At 41.1% G+C, this 17,382-nt stretch overlaps 1 protein-coding gene across 1 annotated transcript in view; it reads right to left on the reverse strand.

Moving 5' to 3' along the window:
- Positions 1-12,010, reverse strand: part of tmem131 (transmembrane protein 131) — a 35,788-nt gene extending 23,778 nt beyond the window's left edge. The window contains exons 1-5 of the mRNA XM_080472889.1: positions 11,681-12,010; positions 8,482-8,543; positions 8,270-8,310; positions 5,532-5,600; positions 4,033-4,153 (exon numbers count right to left, since the gene is read on the reverse strand). Coding sequence (XP_080329015.1) covers positions 4,033-4,153; positions 5,532-5,600; positions 8,270-8,310; positions 8,482-8,543; positions 11,681-11,798 — 411 coding nt within the window. The 5' untranslated portion in view covers positions 11,799-12,010. The remainder of the gene's footprint in view (positions 1-4,032; positions 4,154-5,531; positions 5,601-8,269; positions 8,311-8,481; positions 8,544-11,680) is intronic.
- Positions 12,011-17,382: the final 5,372 nt, after the last annotated feature.

Consider the following 17,382-nt stretch of genomic DNA (forward strand, 5'->3'; position numbering starts at 1 on the left):
CAACACTGGAGTGGTGCTCAGTGTTTTACTTCAATGGATTGCGATAATATAACATGGCATAATATAACATGGCATAATATCGTAGGTTCAGGATTCACAGGAACATTTTATCACGATTTGAGCATTTGGCATTACTAACACCATATTGTAACAATGACCCAAGTGCCATGATAAATTATCACGACAATAAATATTAGGTATTGCAATAATCTCGTCCAGTTTTCTGGTAATACATTACTGTGAAATGTTGTAAATCAAGTGTCGTCAGTCATTACGATGTAAGTACTCAAGTGTTCGGATAATAGCTGATTGCAAAGAGGATCAAGTGCCATGAGAATTTGTGAAGATTGTTTAACTTAAGAATGTAACAATGTTGTCACTGTCATGAGAAGAACCTGTTAATTATACCCAATTACATTCTGTGGTAGTACTGTATTGTGACAGATCATGATTATTAAAGCGCTCAGTACTGCACTTCTCACCTCCATCACAAGTTGCTGGATTGTCTGCAAAATCACAAAAATAACTCGGGGCTACTTTGTCATTTGGTTCAGAAGAAAAGGAAAAATATGGTTCCACACAAAACTGTTCCACTATAGTTCGGGCAACATGATCTATTTCTTGCAGCTTGAAAACAATACATAAAAGTCACAAATGATGCTTTGTTGAATGTTATTGTAAAGAAAATATTAACAAGTAACTTTGTTTTGACCTCATCAGTATCAGCAGGCATTCCCGTCACACTCCGCCTGACACAAACAAGGGCAAACTGAAAACACCATTGGCTGAGCTCGTTACTCAATGTCGAGGACATGAACCTTTGGGTTCCCACAATAACGACCAGCAGCTTTTCTGAGCTGCATCCACATGTGGACACTGAAATGCACTGTAGTTTCAGCCACCTTGGCAGAGTAATGGCAGAAAAAACAAGAAGGTGTTTCACTACCAAAGATAAAGCTGGAACCTTTAAGGACTGAGATCGAACATGAGCAACAACAGCAAAACTTCCTGGGGGACGAGAAAATACACTATGATACATCACAGATGCATTTCAAACATACTAGTCTGCACAGCTTGATTCCTCAAAGCAGGCGCTTGATGACCTTAGATATTAAAAGATGTTTAGTGAAACAAAAGCTTTGAGTTTTTCCAAGTATATAAACAAACAAAAAAAAAATCCCCCCTGAAGATAGGAATTTGCGTATGCTGAATTATGTCTTAAAAATGAAAAAATAAATGAATAAAAAATAAAAAGCTGTTCTTCACACATCCTGTGATAAACTTAGCCTTGGGTTAACTCTAAAAACCACACCAGTTTCTATCTCACAGAATGCGTTTGTGTGCCACTCTCACATCATGAGGTTAAGAGTTATTTTAATAACTACAATTTGATCAACGAAGTGCAGTAGCACCCTGAAGCTTGATCAACTCTGTACAGTCTGCTCTAAAATGACGACTGCATTTCAAAAGATTTAGTGCACGATGCATCATGATGTGTCGCCGACACAATAAGTTAAAAGAAAAACAAAGCGGAATTATCTTATTTTATTGTGAGGGTGAGTCTTTAAATTCACTAACAGCAGCTTCACAAAAAATAAAGTTCAAATGTTTCTGTTCATACGGGGTCCACAGTAAAGTTACCAACAGAACAAGTTAACTCTGCACCTTGCATTACTACTTGGACAGTGTTTTAACAACCAGAGCCATCTGCCACGTGACCTCACAGCCATACCAAGGCTCCACCTGCAGAGAATAATCCCTTCAACAAGTACATTGTGTGAGTCTAGTTGGCTCCTTAACAGGCTTCCCCTCAAAGGGAAATACAGAAAGTATTTGCCGATGACACGCACACAAAATGATGACAAAGTTAGTTCAGAACATATTGATCAGATAAGCAAAGACTTGTTGAAAAAAAAAAGTTTGCCCAGTTAAGTCTTTGAACAAGTTTTGATTAATGTCAAACTCTTAACCAGCTTTATGAGCTCAATTTTAAACATTTTCTTTTTGTACTTTTCATTCATCGCAGCTTCTGGAAACTTCCTGATTATGTTTTTATTTCATTGTAGCGTTTCTTTATGTGGTAATACATGTTTGCTGAAAAGTAATGCTTTTTGTACTTGGTGGCAAATGATTTCACCTTTTCAGGACCTAGGCTTTCTAATCTAATCTCTTTCACTTAAGTACTTGTGTTTCAGATGACCAGCTGTGACAGATTGCACTCAATCATCCTCTTCAGCCACTCATCTATACGACGACAGTTTTGTAAAGGGAAATACGAGGCCTTTATTACGTGAATCCAAGTCAACCAGAAAAATGTAAAGCACTTTGGCTTTTTGCAGTTATGAAAGATTATTTTTATCTGCATACAAGCCGAGATTGATGCTTCTCTGATTTCAAGCGGCAGATGCTCAAGGCCAGCTATTCAGCAGAAACCGTACAGGTCGGGACTCCATGGCTGAAGAGGCCAGCAGTGGGAGCCGAGCAGAAGGTGAGCTCAAGAAAGTCGAGGACCGGAGGGAATGTCGACTGTGGTTGTTAAAGTCCACATGTGACAACGGATTGAAAAAAGGTTAACCAAAACGGGTTGAGGGTTGATGGAGAGCTTAACTGGTCACAGCACAGTGCATTTGTTTAGAATGTAAAACATTAACCACAACATACGTGTGCTTAGGGAGTAAATCATTACTCAGTAATTGAGTATTCCATCAAAACACCTCAGCTGCACTCTCCCCACCTAAACCTGACCCACAGGCTTTTGGATGAGCGACGGTGCTCAATAAAAAGTTTCCTTCCAAGAATCTACACCTTTGGTTGCAGATTTGATGAACTTTGATAATACTCTAGTACAGTATGTGGAAAAGCACAAAATCGTCATGCTACACACCATGATTTACACTAAATTATCTACAGTGCGTGTTTATGATTGTGTGCCTGCTTTATTATTGTGAGATCAAGAGTGGTGTATAGCCTCCTATCTACACATGTCTTTAGAGGTTCACATTGAAATTGTCATAATTTACCATCCCAAATTATTTCTAAATACTTCATCTAACACCCATCCTACACCAAAAGAATAAGTTCATAGGTACAAGTGGCTCAAAAGAGTTCTCTCTGCACGGAGGAGGGCTGAAGTCTTCATGGTGGAGTAAGAAGGTCGACGATCCTGGAGAGATTTAAGTCAGGCTGCCGCTCCACACTGAGTGGAGCTAGTTGAGCTGGTTAAGGTGTCTGATGAGGCTGATGACGATGCCTGCTGGTCCCCCTCCAGGTTCGACCCGTGGCCCACAGGAGCGGTTACATCTTCTGGTTGGTCCAGGAGACTCTCAGGTTCCCACATAGGAGCAGGCAGGGATGTCTGGCTTTTTGTGTTCTAATATTGCCACTGTGACCCAATGTAAAAAAAAAAAAAAAAAAAACACTGCACCCCTTCACACAAGTGGTACAGCTGTCACCTTGTGACCTCTAGCGATCAGAACCTCACTGCAGGGACTCGAGGACTACAGGCCAATGTCAGTGAACAGACAGAAATCATCTTTGTAGTCATTTCAATCATATAAAAAAATGACAACATCCAGAACTTTCCAATTCATCTACAGTGTTAGTGACAGAAAAAATACAGTCGACGCAACACCTGTTTCTACAAGGCTGGGAGACCCCCAGAGGTTAGGCATTTCAGTGACACGTCGTATTGTCAGTGTCTATATGCAGACAGTTGCTTGTTCAATGGCACAAAAAACAAAACATGCTGCCTAAGAGAAGGGTATTCTGTATTTTCTGATTAGCAGGCGCACAACAATTGGTGGAGGAAAAATACTGATGAAATGATTATAAACAGAGTGTGAGGCACATGCATCTAGTGAGATGATGAGATCAATATACAGTCATATAAACCAAGATCAAGACAACAATTTACCCGTTTAAAGAGAAAAGAAAGCTGGTGGAGAACAGAATGTTGAACTCTGTTTGCTTATCATGACAAACGTAACACTTGTCCAACAGACTTCAGCCGTTAAGACAAACAGAGGGACTTACCCTATTCTGGAAAAACGATGCATGGAAGTGCGCCGTTGTTGCAGATATTGATATCAAACTAATTTCTTCCGAGCTAGGATTATGTAAATAAACTTTCTCCATTTTTGGCATTCCAACAGGCCTGTGAAGGAAGAAGAGGAAGTTTAGATGATGTTTCGTGAAAAGAAAGCAACAGTAGTGGTCCAACAATGCTTGTTTCTTTCTGACATACATCATGTAAACATGTTGAATGTTCATGTCAAACATGGCCAGAGTTTACAAAGTACAGCAATTACAGTAATGTAATTTCAGATCTGTAAATTTGATCAAAAAGCAATCTGCTTTAGGCATGAAGCTGGTGATAAATTACAGCCAAAGGATTGTGTGCCTCCAATCTCAGCAGTGAATAAGAAAGTTTGTGAAGGCAAGCCTGCCAGAAGAAAAACTACTTATTTCTAAACAGAAACACCAAAACTATTTTCCCAGAGACAGAGGATGGACTGAAGTCCAGTTCAGTTTAACCATGACTTTTTAAACCTGAACTGTGAAATGCTTTTTAGTGAAATTCCAGACTCTCAAAAAGACTACAAAGGAAGAGATTAGCTTAAAGTGTCACTCAACATAACTATACAATCTTTGAAAGTGATTCATAATTCATATCAAGCAGGGATGGGCTGAGTGTTAAAAGGTTGCCCAACAGGTTTAGTCAAAACCTCAGCTGATAGAGAGAGACATTTACCGGCAAGGTTTTTAAAATAAAAGGGAAACCCTAACACTACTTTTAGAAATTAGATTTGACCATTAAATCATTTCCACAGTGTTAATCAAATCTTACAGCAACTCTTCCAAACTTTTCATTCTCCTACTCTCAGGCGGCATGTGGTTTTGTTTTATAGTATTGTTGTATGAGCGCACACTGGACCAAGGCTGACACAATCCTCTATGCTACATATTTATGCAATACAATAGGGAAGTTAGTTTGGTTCAAGCATAAATGCTACTGCATGCACTGTGCAAGACGGGAACAAACGTGTGGATGCTCTAAAAATCAGCACCATGTACGTGTGAAGCCGGGCGACTATATGCAGGCCAATTCAAGACTAGGGCAATTTAATTCTTCCCTGCAGTCCTCTCACATTACAGAGAGGGTGGGAATTTCTCAAGGTTTAATTGTCATGCCCTCAAAACATCCAAAGCTGATAAGTGAATTATTTATTGTAGAACTATATACGCCTCAACCCGTACCCTGGTAATGGGCCATAAAGCTGGGCGTGCACACTGTACCAGCGTGGAATGCCGTTCAATAAATCTAGTACAGGTGACGCTAGGTTCTGCTTTCACATTACATACTAAAATGTTTTTACAAGTGTATTCTGCCCTCTCAGAGGAGGTCTTACTTTGAACGCGCTATAATACAAATAGTATGAGCCACCTGTCTGAAAATCACTAGGAGCTTTAATGGCAACGTTAGACGGAGGAAAGACAACATATCACATAACATGTAGGAGTAGGACACTCACTGTTCATGAAAGTCCAACATTGGAGGTTCGAACCGTATAGGTCGGCAGTTCCCACGGTGCGGGGACGTGCTGCGGGAGACAGGAAGGTGTGACAGCAGCAAAAGCAGCCAGGGAAAAAAGCTGCCCATGTTTGTGTGCATTTCAAACAAGTAGAGAGGTTAAACACACAAAAGAAGACATCGCCGTCTAATTTCAGCTTATTTATTTAAATCGCACGTCAGACTGCCGGTGGGACCACTCCTGTGTGTCGCTCATTATTTCCATATGTAAACTCTTCATGAAAGTCTATAGATGGAAAAGTCGAACAAGAAAGGACAAGCCAATAAAGTGATCTGTCCATGTAACTATTGCGAACTGATGATCTTCAACCCCCATGCTCACATATCTCGTCAAACCTGTCTGGCGATGGGTGTATCCTAATAAAAGAGGCTGTCCTCAAAAAGACACAACTTGCCACTTTGTTGAAGGTAATATACAACAGAGCTGTGTAATGAAAGCCTTTATGCAAATGCCTTGGACAGGGAAGTTAATCACCAATAAAAATGAAGCACGGTGCCGAGTTCCTTTGTGGCATCTGAAAGTTACATGCTCATTTTGTCACCAACATACATAAAATACTGTCAGCGAATTAGGTACGCATGGCGAAACTATATCACATGTTTTGTTTCCTTTCTCTCTTTGTTCTGATGCCATTCCTCACATGTAACTACACCCTGGAGTCAAACAATCCGAGAGATCAATTTCACCCGTTCACTACCAAGCCTACGTCTACTGGTAGCAGACAATAGCTGTGGCGGTGCGCTCCGATGGCCGACCTGGGAAGAGGTGGGATAGATTTCTTTCCCTTGGGGTGCGCTCGTATTCACTTGTGCGGTTTAACCCGTCGTCTCTAGGCCAATCCTGCTACTCTCATTAATATAACAACTACTGACAAAATTCTTGCGGGATTACGGATTCAAATGGATCCTGGCTGTGAACTCTGTGATGCCTTTCGTGCTGTACTTCAGAGCTAATGTGTTGAATGTCGGTGTGTAATTGGAGTATCTCAGAACTGGGAGGGTGGGGGCGGGGGGGCGGGGGGGGGTTGCACATCGTCATGAGCTAAAGCTCGAGATGATGAGTGCAGAGGCTGTGAAAAGCCTTACAAAAAAGAGCCACCTCAGAACAGAAACTCTTCCACGTGCAATCAGAAGAGACTAAATGAAGGGGTGAGACACTTAAAACAAAAAAGTCAAACTGCAAATCAACCGACCACTTCCCTCACCTTCCCCGTTGAGGGAGTGGTTACTTCATGCCCTAAACCCTGTCATGGATTAGAATGGACTGTACAAACAGAAGATCTGAACCCTGAAAAGAAAACATGAAATTTAGGGACAGAGTCCCTGTACTGCTTTAAAGGAGAAAAAGTCACAGGACTTTTTATACAAAGAACACTGTCCTTATCTAATTGAACTTTCCCACCAATTGGACACCTTCCTATCCAATGGGCGAAGAGCATAAAACTGCCACCAACAGTGATCTCAATAACTCAAAGTTCTGACTTTCACAGTGCTGAGATAAAGTAACTCGCTAGACTAAGTAGAACCAACGGAAAGACTGTATACATGTGGTCACCATTAAGAACTTAATTCACGGTGAAACATAGAAAATATAGATTTTATCTGCCGATAGACATTTAATAAATTTCATTTAAAAACTATCAGAATAGTGATATAAATCTATCCAGGCTGAACTCGGCTATTTAGCCTCTTACATGGGATATCATCGAGCACCTTGTGATGATAAACAACAAAGCAGATCAAATTAGAACTTTACAAGAAAGAAAAAAAAAAAGCTTATAATGAAGACTAAATTCATTTTATAAACTCTTTAATCCCTTGCTAAATTCAAAGATTGACAACTTGCTTTTAGAGGGATCTCTAAACCTTGGTATGATGACCCTCACACTTGGATAAAGAGAGATGTGGAGCCCAAATGTCAGGGGTTTAAATAGGACAGGTGCACCTGTCACTCCCTGACCAGATTCTGACCTTCTGAACCCAGAGATTTGACTCCAATGGCTTTTATCTTCAGAGAACCGAATGGAAACTCTTCAGTGAGTCGGTTCATTTCATTTTAGTTATGGAAACTAAAACGACGTTCGATTTCATGTGTGACGATGTCCTATCAACTGCAGGCACCTTTTTTCTAAAACAATTTGACGTTTGCACGACTTCACAAGTCTGATACGTGACAGTGACCGCCACAAGAAAGTGAACTCCAACCGCCCCAACAGATCTCCAAGCCAAGCCAAGTGTGCGTCTGCACTCGAGGCATCAGGACAAGCCCGTCTGCTCCATTCAGCACTCTCGCTGTCAAAGCCATCATCATAGTAGATGGGAGCGTAGGGGGCGGGGTGGCCCAACAACAGGTGACAGAGACTGAGCACAGTTTCCCTGACAACTCCTGTGGCTTAGAGAACATGTTTTATGAGGTCTGGCAAAACGTGAGCCTCTTTCAGCAAAGTCGTCAAGTTCAAGTCACGACCGTCTGCAACTGGAAGAGACGCAGTCTGACTGACACTGTATAGAATTCCTGTCCAGGTATGTTAACCTCAACTAAACAACCCCTTCCTGTTCGGTCCCGTGGCTGGAGCCGCAATACATTTGTAGTTATTTTTTTTTAAATCAGATGGCAATTGATAAATGCAACAAATACAATATTAACCAGCTCTTAGAGGAAAAAAGGACATTTCCTACCTCTGTTGATGATATAAACTAAAGTCGATGTCAGACTCTGCCTGCAATGAGAAGCGATACACTTAGTAACCATTAAAATTTCAACCGATGAATCAGAGGTCCATCACAACCTTTATACAAGCATTTGTAATCGGCCTTATTTAAATTTTTATCTTGCTCAGTGACTGTAAATGTTCATGCTGAATCATGAGGCAGTAAATATAATTCCTTACCTGTAGAAGGCTTCCCTCCCCAAAATGTAGAACTTCTAGGATTGTGTCTGACTGAATGAATGCTGCAAATATAAAAAAAAAAAAGAAAAAAAGAGAAGAAGAAATAAGTCAAATTTTCAGTTATCAAAAGAAAATCAAGCTGTAAAAGCCACTATATCTGAAAAGCTGCAACACTAATAAAAGCTGACGAAATTCAAACCAAACGACTCATTCGCAAGGCGGGGATTGGGCAACACAACCTGACCTACTTCAATCGATTTGCAAAGCACCTTTAGAACCACCTGAAAGGTTAGATACTACACACATGATTAACACTGCAGCTTATTGTGCTGCGCTTACATTTAAAATAAAATTCCAACAAAATGTATGTGTGATGGGAGGCTAAATGACAAAGTATGTGTCTATCCTAAACAAACTACAGCCCAGTGGGATATTTTAATGGCTTTTTGCTCGAGACACCTCCCAAAGCAGAACTCGTCAGTAAACAGCTTGTGTATCTTCTTCAACCACACAGTAATAGAAATTAGAAAGAAACGTTTGTCTGAACTTTAATCTCCTGTACTGTTGCAGCAGAGCAGACAAGAGCGAGTTTGAGATCGGTGTTCAGCCTCTGCTCCACTTTGGTGTAAAACTTTGAGGTTTAAGCTCCCGGAGTATAACCTCATTGACCAACCTGCTGCTGCGTACACGTTAGTTTCAGGATTAAAGGTTGTCGGTCTGTGACAGTGCTGCATATCTTCAGTAATGACGGTATCAGGAGTTATCGGATGTCCGGTGCTACAACAGCCTAGAATTCAACTACAAGTTGAGATACTGACTTTACACAAGATAAAGATCACCAATTCGTTACATATAAAACATGCAGGTCTTTAATTCTGATCATTTCTATTTGGTCTGAAAGTAATTTACTGCATTTCTTTAATTGTTGCATGGTTTCACTATATCATGACTGATTCCTACTGAATAAGATGGTACAATTAAAAAAAACATATTGGTACATTTCATTTAAATAGGACGAAAAAAGAAACTGTCACCAAAAAAAAAAAAAAAAAAAACACAGACATGACTGATGTACAACAAAACGCAGCCAATGAATGAGATGTCAAGAACTTCCCTCCAGGATTAAATGAGTATTTCAATTCTAAAAAAAGGAGGATTCAAGCAGATTTCCCGCAACAACACAACCCCCATTTCAGACAAGTTTGAAGAGCTATTCTGCCAAAACATTTCCATCCTTGCTGTGTGGTACAAAAAACATTAGTACAAGGCATGGTTTACCTCTAATGCAGCCAACACCCACTGGTGGGGATACAGAGCCAAACCTCAAGTTAAAACCAGTACAATCTCTCAGTATAATGATCTAGTAAATGAGGACAATACAGCACGTAGACTGGCAGAAAACAGACAATCACTCTGTTGGAGCGATGCATGCACTACACCATTAAACTCAAGAATTTGAATATTGATCTGCAAGCCACCACAAGTGCTGCTGGTAATAGTGAAGGCTAATGAGGCATGTTGTACCTCGAGAAACTGATCTCATCCGGTCTGAAGATACAACTCAGTTCCTCACAACACATGACCTTGAAGGATCTGCTAGGTAAAGTCTTAGCGGTGTGCAGTGTAAGTAGGATCAATATGTCCCTTTTACATCTCTAAGTAAGTAACTTCAGCAGCATCTTAAAATAATAAAAAAAAAATTATAATTATGCAGGATTTTGCTATTTAAGGTGATTTCCCATTTATATTAGTCAGCTGGTAACCTGAATTTTTGTTTAACCAACAGTTAAATCAGTCTTTAGACTTTAAGGAACCTGATTAGCTGGCATGAGAACCAGAACTGGGAACACAGTTAACTCTGTCCTCACGTGCATTCACAGTAAGTTGATTTTTCTGAGAAGTCAAAACAGTGTTTGGACTTTTTTTCTCTCCTCCCTGGGAAAGACACTGAAAGGCATGTACTACTGGTAGCTTCATTCCCATGATATCTGCTGGGGATTACACACACAGCTACTATCAAGCCTAACCCACCAAGAAGGGAGTCTGAGCAAAACAAAGTCTCCCTACTCCACATCAATACAAGACTGAGCAAGCAACACATACTGAAAGTAGCGATGCAACCAAGCTCTGCATGCAAATCTACACAAAGTGAAACTCAACAAATTCAAAGATTAGGAAATTCACACAAGGAAGCATCGATGCACTCTAGAAGGGTTAGGTTAACAACTGATGGTTATGTGGAATATTTTCTACACTGAACAGTTGGCCATTTGAAGGTTAAACAACTGGAAACGGAAGAATCGGTGTTCCTCAATATCCAAGATGTTTGTCCTGATCAGCACAGACTGGAATGATACTCGACTCGAGTATTTATAGGAGATATCTTGACACCTGAATAATCTGATGCCAGTCAATTATTGAGTAGTTTTTTGTTGGATGGTAAAGCATCACATCCCAGTGGGTTTACAATATGCACAACAAAGTACACACTTGTGGTGCATTTCCACGTATTTTGACAACAGCTCATGTCCGAGTAGCTTGAGGGTTTCTGTTGTGGCGTTTCCTCTGCAGGTACAGAACATAAGCGTGAGCAGAGATCCGACCCACAGTTCGCGTGTTGGTTGCAGGCAACTAATGTAAACAACTCGGAGGGAGCTGCCAGGGTTTCCCTGGACGGGGGCGATTGTCACCGTGACCTGACACGCTCAGGAGCCGCCGGATAAACAGTCCCGAGCCGAAAATTAAAGGGGCTCAGCCACGTTTGCGAGTCATCGGATTGGAAGACGTTCCCTCAACGAGCCCCGGGCATGAGGAAGTACGGCTCGGTACAGCCTCGGTCCCGGTGCCCTCGTCTGTAATGCTAACAAGCGGCTGTGGCTCGTACGAGGCTCCCATTCCTTCCAAGTGTTCGCTGAGCTCAGCCTTCTATGGGACGACATGACAACAAGCTGGAGCCGCTCAGGCCACACACACAGCGGGGCTAACTACCTGCGGCTCCCGCCCCGAGCTCCGACCTGGATGCCCGGAGAGGGAGCCTCGAACACGGCCACAGCTTAGCTAAGACACGCTAGCGGTCCGAGCCGGGTAAAAGTTGCTCCCCCCCCCCCCCCCCCCTCCGGTGAAAGCACCGGAAAGCACTCGGTGTGAATGTCTGCGGAAGTTAGCGCTGGCTAACGTAGCCGAGCTAAGAGTTACAAACCTTGTTTGTTTGCCCGCGTCGTGTGAATGAAAGCAATAAATAACACCCGCAACAGTCCCGCACACCGCATCCTCGCTGTCGCGTGCGGACGGTGACAAACTCTTTCTCCGCTCGCCATGCCGCGGCTCTTCTTCCCGTTACGATAACAACCGAGAGAGTGCGCCGACGTGCCCGTGTGCCCCTCTGCTGACTCTGTCAATCATATCCGTGAAGAGACGCTCAGCTGAGGCGCAGCAGCAGCTAACTACCGAGCAGGACGACGGCCTCGCTCCGTCTTTTAACCTTCCTCTTCCGCTCGCGACGTGACGCGTCAACGGCCGACACCGGTGTGCAGCTCGTTGCTCCAACCAGGGGGCGTCACAGCGAGGCTCCCTGTGTAATCAATCAATACGCGTTAAACCTCGTCCACAAGAAAGAATCATTTTCACCACACAACTGCGCTAACTGCACTGTCTGAAAAAATAAATAAATAAATAAAAATATATAACCATTATTACCACACTTTCTGAGTCAATGTTTTTTCTTTTTTTTTTTATATTGTACATTCTCATTGAAGGCATCAACATTATGAATGAATATAGTAAACACATTACCTCAATGTACAACTTTGGGCTTAAAACTATTTTTTTTTCTTTAACTTTCCTTCACCTGCAACCTCTGTAAAGGTGACAAATACCCGTTGAAGATGTTTATGAACACAACCAAGAAAGCTCTAACAAAGTTCTGGCTTCAGACGACACCCCCCACCACTGCCCTTCTGATTGTTTTCATAAATTGCATCCGCTCAATGGAACAGATGACATTCTCTCTTCGACTCCAGAAAGAGAAGGGGGATAAATACTGGGAAAATTTGGACTGTAAATTGACTCTGCGAAACTTTACAAAAAAAAAAAAAAGGATGTTGTACCTGTAACCTCTTGCGTTGGACTACTGTAATTCCATTTTTAGACCAGACTTCACCTGCTATCTTTTGGGCTTTTTAGTTGTGTTCTTTTTTTCCTTCTTTTTTGTTGTGTCATCTAATTGTTGTTTATTGAAGAAAATATGAATAAATGACAAGTGGGGGGGGGGGGGGGGGGGGGGGGGGGGGGGGGCACGTTTTACATTTTCAATTCCTTCAAAGTGTTCACCCTTTGCTTTGTTGGCAGCATTGCAAACCCTTGGCTTTCTCTCAATGAGCTTCATGAGGTCATCACCTGAAATGGTTTTCACTTCACACCTGAGCCTTGTCAGGGTTCATTTGTGGGATTGTTTGCCTTCTTAATGGGGTTTGACCATCAGGTTGGTACACAGAAGAAAGCCTCATTTGACAACTGTTAGAATTCATATTAAGGCAAGAACAAATCAGCAAAGTAAAGAGAAACAACATTTCATCATTACTTTAAGAACTGAAGGTCGGTCAGTCCATAAAACTGACAAAACGTTGAATGTGTCCCCAGGTTCACAAAAACCATCAACCACAATATGCCAACGTATTGAAAAAATTATATTAGTATAAATAGATTTTTTTTTTTTTTTTTATGTATGTGTATTTGTATAGGTTTTGACATGTCTGGAACGAATCAATAATTAAAAAGAACAAAGATATTCTGTATAAACACAAATCTATTTTCATGGAAAACTGGTTTCAAAACTACATCACATGACTAGATCGGACACTTATGAAGGAGAGAGTTTGTTCACGTATGAAGAATTTCACGAAAGGTATATTATCCCCGTATCTCCTGGACTGGAGAGTAAGCTGGAGTGTTTGGAGCGTCCCCTCTGGTGTAGCTCTGCTTTTTAAATGCCAAAAGAGACTTGACGTCCACAAACCAACCTGTTTAGTCCCAACAGACAACACCTGCAGGGAAATTCTGCCAATCATTCTATTAGTGCCAGTTTCCAAAAAGAGGTTCCAACTTCACCCTGTGTTGTTTCACACTGGAAGAGATGTGTGGATGATATACAGAGAAGAAAGTTTGGCTCCTCCTCAACAGGTATTCAATTAAAGTTAAGGAAAGATGAAATACATTGACATAAAATATAGCTTTTGTAATGAATGATCTGAATGACGACAATATGCCAAAAACCATTTATTCCTGATGTCAAAGTATTGCAAATAAACTTAAAAAAAAAAAAAGCAAGTTTTATAACAAGTTCAAATATTACATTTCCTCAATTAAACACTGACAAATTAAAGGAGATTAAAAAAGTAGAAATCTTTACTTTACTGAACGTTTTCATCTAAACTCAAATCCCAGAGAATGACATGTCACCTTTTCTTCAGTTCTGGTGCCAAATGCACATCAACGTGAGCTCCAGTGGGCCAGACGGGTCCAATCATGGCATAATGACCGATAAACAATGAACATTTTTCTTTGTTGTAGTGCAAATGAGGAGATGGTGCATTCTTAAAATGTTCATATGTACTGAACAATCTTTTTGGCATTTCTTACAACCACGTTCTGCATCATTCACGGTTCACACACACTTCTTTTCTACACAATAGACGTTTGATCTCACTTTCATTATTGCTCTCGTCTGTTACCCCCCCCATCATGTGTCAGCTGAAAACTACATCACATCCGAACATGTCACTGAACAACAAAAAGTAAAAGTGAAAATGGCTAAATCTGCAAAAAATTTAATTCAACAATTGAAACCGCTAAATTAACTTACCAGCTAAAAACGTTAGGTACAACAAAGCAAAGTCAGCAATTCCTAAATGTTGTGGTTGGACTTTATAAACATGATGCAGGCTTTCAGGGTGCTGGCTATAGCTGTGGGGATCCAGACCACCTGAGCCGACCATTCAAACTACAGTGAGAACTATTTAGGAACCAGGTTAAGTTGTCCCTCTGCCTCGTAAAAGTATAAAATGTATACATAACAAAAGTACACCAAAGTAATTGGAGTACATGAGCAACAGAGTTCCACCAAACCGGGCTGTTTTGTACTGATATTCGATTGCACAACATTCAAAGTATTTTCACAGTAAGTATTCACTTTCACAGAACTGTATTCTTTTTACACAAGTTGGGCTTACTTAACGTTTAAATTGCTCCTGATACTTGGCAGTTACCTGCGGGCCGATTAGAACCCTCGACCCGACAGTTCTGACCCCCGGGATGTAAGTTTGACATCGTCTCTTTAAACATTTTCCAAATATCCAGTCTGACTTTATTCCATGAACCTATTCATTTACAGATACTTCACATGCATTTAAATGGCATTTTACCACCTTGATCTTTATTTTTATTGACTATTCATAGACAGAGAGGAAGATGTCTGCCGTTGATTAGATAAAACTCAATTCGTCGGTCTCCTGCTCTGCTTAGTGCAAAGTCAGATGCTGACTAAACCAGAGTGAATCCTGAATGGGTCATCAGTTCACCGAAGAACAAACACAGGGTCGGACTAACACACGCACCTAAATAAAACTAGTCCAGTCACCAGTTAACCACCTTAAGCGTCTGTAACACATTTTCACAGTGACACAAACAAACATATACCTAAAAACAAGAAGTGACTCATTAACCGTCTGGAGGTCTGGAGGATGTGTGTGGTGTGACACGTAAGCTCTTCCTCAGTGGCTTTCAATCGACTTACTTACACAATAAACATTTGATCTCACTTTTATTGTTGCTCATATTTATTATCGCTCATCGTTTGCGTGACAAATGTACTTCTTTAGCAAAAGAGTGGTTCAGTAGTTTGTCAGCATAAATTTGCATCACATCCTAACTTGTCAACAAAAGTATACAGTATTTGGTGAAAATGGCTAAAAACTATTAAAAAAAAAGAAGAAAAAAAAAAGAAACTAGACAATGAATGTGGGAAAATGGCTGAACCTGCAGACGGTTTCGAGACACCGGTGACTCTACCGGCATGTTGTTGGACACGTGCATGTGAGGAACAAGCAAACTCCCCACAGAGACGTGGTCCAGGTACAGGTAGTCTGGATTAAAATGCTTTAATGAACAGGAGACCACCCTGCTCCTCTGGGTTCCCTGGAACACACTCAGATGACACCATAGCTGTTCCTCAGCAGCTCATCCCAGCTTCGTGGAGAGCAGTAAAAAAAAAAACCTTCTCTTTTGCCTCTAAGTGTTGTTCTCCTGCTGGTGTGGCGAGCAGCTGTGCAGGCTGCTGTTCTGCTGCCGGCCAGACGTACATGGAGAGACGTAATGAGTTCAATACAAATCAGTGGTTTTTACAATGAGCACTGCTCTCCAGGGGCCGCGGCCATGTCTCCTCCTCCAGGTGAGTCCAGCAGCTTTCAAATAAGCGTTAACATTTAACACTGACGGCACGTGCGTTTGCAGCAACATGAAAGTGGAGTAATGGTTAATAGTTGACTGAGGTAGGCCTGCAGATGATTGCTGAAAAGTTGTTTTCAAGCAGAAAATGTAGGATAAACTAAGATAAGACCAGACTGAGGATGATGAAATCTTCTGTATGGTTGAATTTGCTCCGGTCTACTGGCTTCCTGCGTTTGGCCTGAAATAAATTAAGAAAATAAACACAACCCTGAGGTGCAAGTTTCAGTTCTGATGTCACGTCACGAAAAAATAAAAACCCCACAGGAGAAAGGTTTGTTGACGAAACCCTCAATTTAGCAGCTTTTGGAGGTGTGAAGAAAGAATGACATGGATATCACTGAAGAACCCCCGTGAGATAAGAATAATAAACACTGTTGTTTGATAAAGAAGACAAAGGTTGCCTATTTCCTGCTGGCCGCGGCACCTCTGATTATCAGCAGACTGTCAATACTTGTACACAGAGCATCACAGTTTGTACGAGTTCTCTGCCTTTTTATACTCACACGGGAAATGACTCAATAGATAAGACGTATTTCCGTACAGCAATGAATGATGCTGTTTTTCTTACTCTACAAGCAAGCTAAATCAACACACGCAGCATTGCCCAATTGCACATCCATACACTTTATTTATTGTCATTAGAATGAGCCCGTTCCCCGCAGCGTTCAGACACGGGCTGGATATAAACAACAGTAACATCGTTGAACACGAACAGGACTAAAGAGATATAGTTAGACGTAACATTGTCTGTCTTCATGGTGATTGATCAACGAGCAAATCTGATTATTGACAATACTGACAAAACAAAACAAAAACAATCAAATGGACATTCTGGAATTTGAGACGTCTGCGTTGTTGGTGCTATATAAACAGACCTGAGCCGAAGTGGAGCTGTGTACCTGAAACATGGCAGTCCCATGGTCGTAATACTGAGGGAACGTCAGGTCAGTGCGAGTGAAGACGACGTTGTGATTAACAGAACTTCAATATTTCTATCCAGGGGACCACTCGAGTCATGAACAACCAGGTTCTGCAACTGCTTCATTCCTCTTGAATTGCAAATCAGTCTGCAGTCGGGTCTTGAGGCCGGTTAAATAATGTATAAAATCTGTCATAAAACCCAGTGCAATAACTAACTCAAATACAGCGCAATCATTTATCCGTTTCTGTGATCTATCGTTGGCATTTTATCACTGTTTCAAATGTGTTTTTATGTTTTTTTACTGTGTGATTTTTATCATTTATTGTTTTTGTACACGCCTATTGTGTGAATGTACGAATGACAATGACGCTAAATCTATGAGAGTGTAGTAAGAAGAAAGAAAAGTAAGTGATGATAAATAATGGCAGGCAAAAGGGCAATAAAGGATTAAAATGATTAACAAATTCACATCAAAC

Source organism: Lipophrys pholis (genome assembly GCF_963383615.2).
Source record: "Lipophrys pholis genome assembly, chromosome: 10".
NCBI lineage: Eukaryota > Metazoa > Chordata > Actinopteri > Blenniiformes > Blenniidae > Lipophrys > Lipophrys pholis.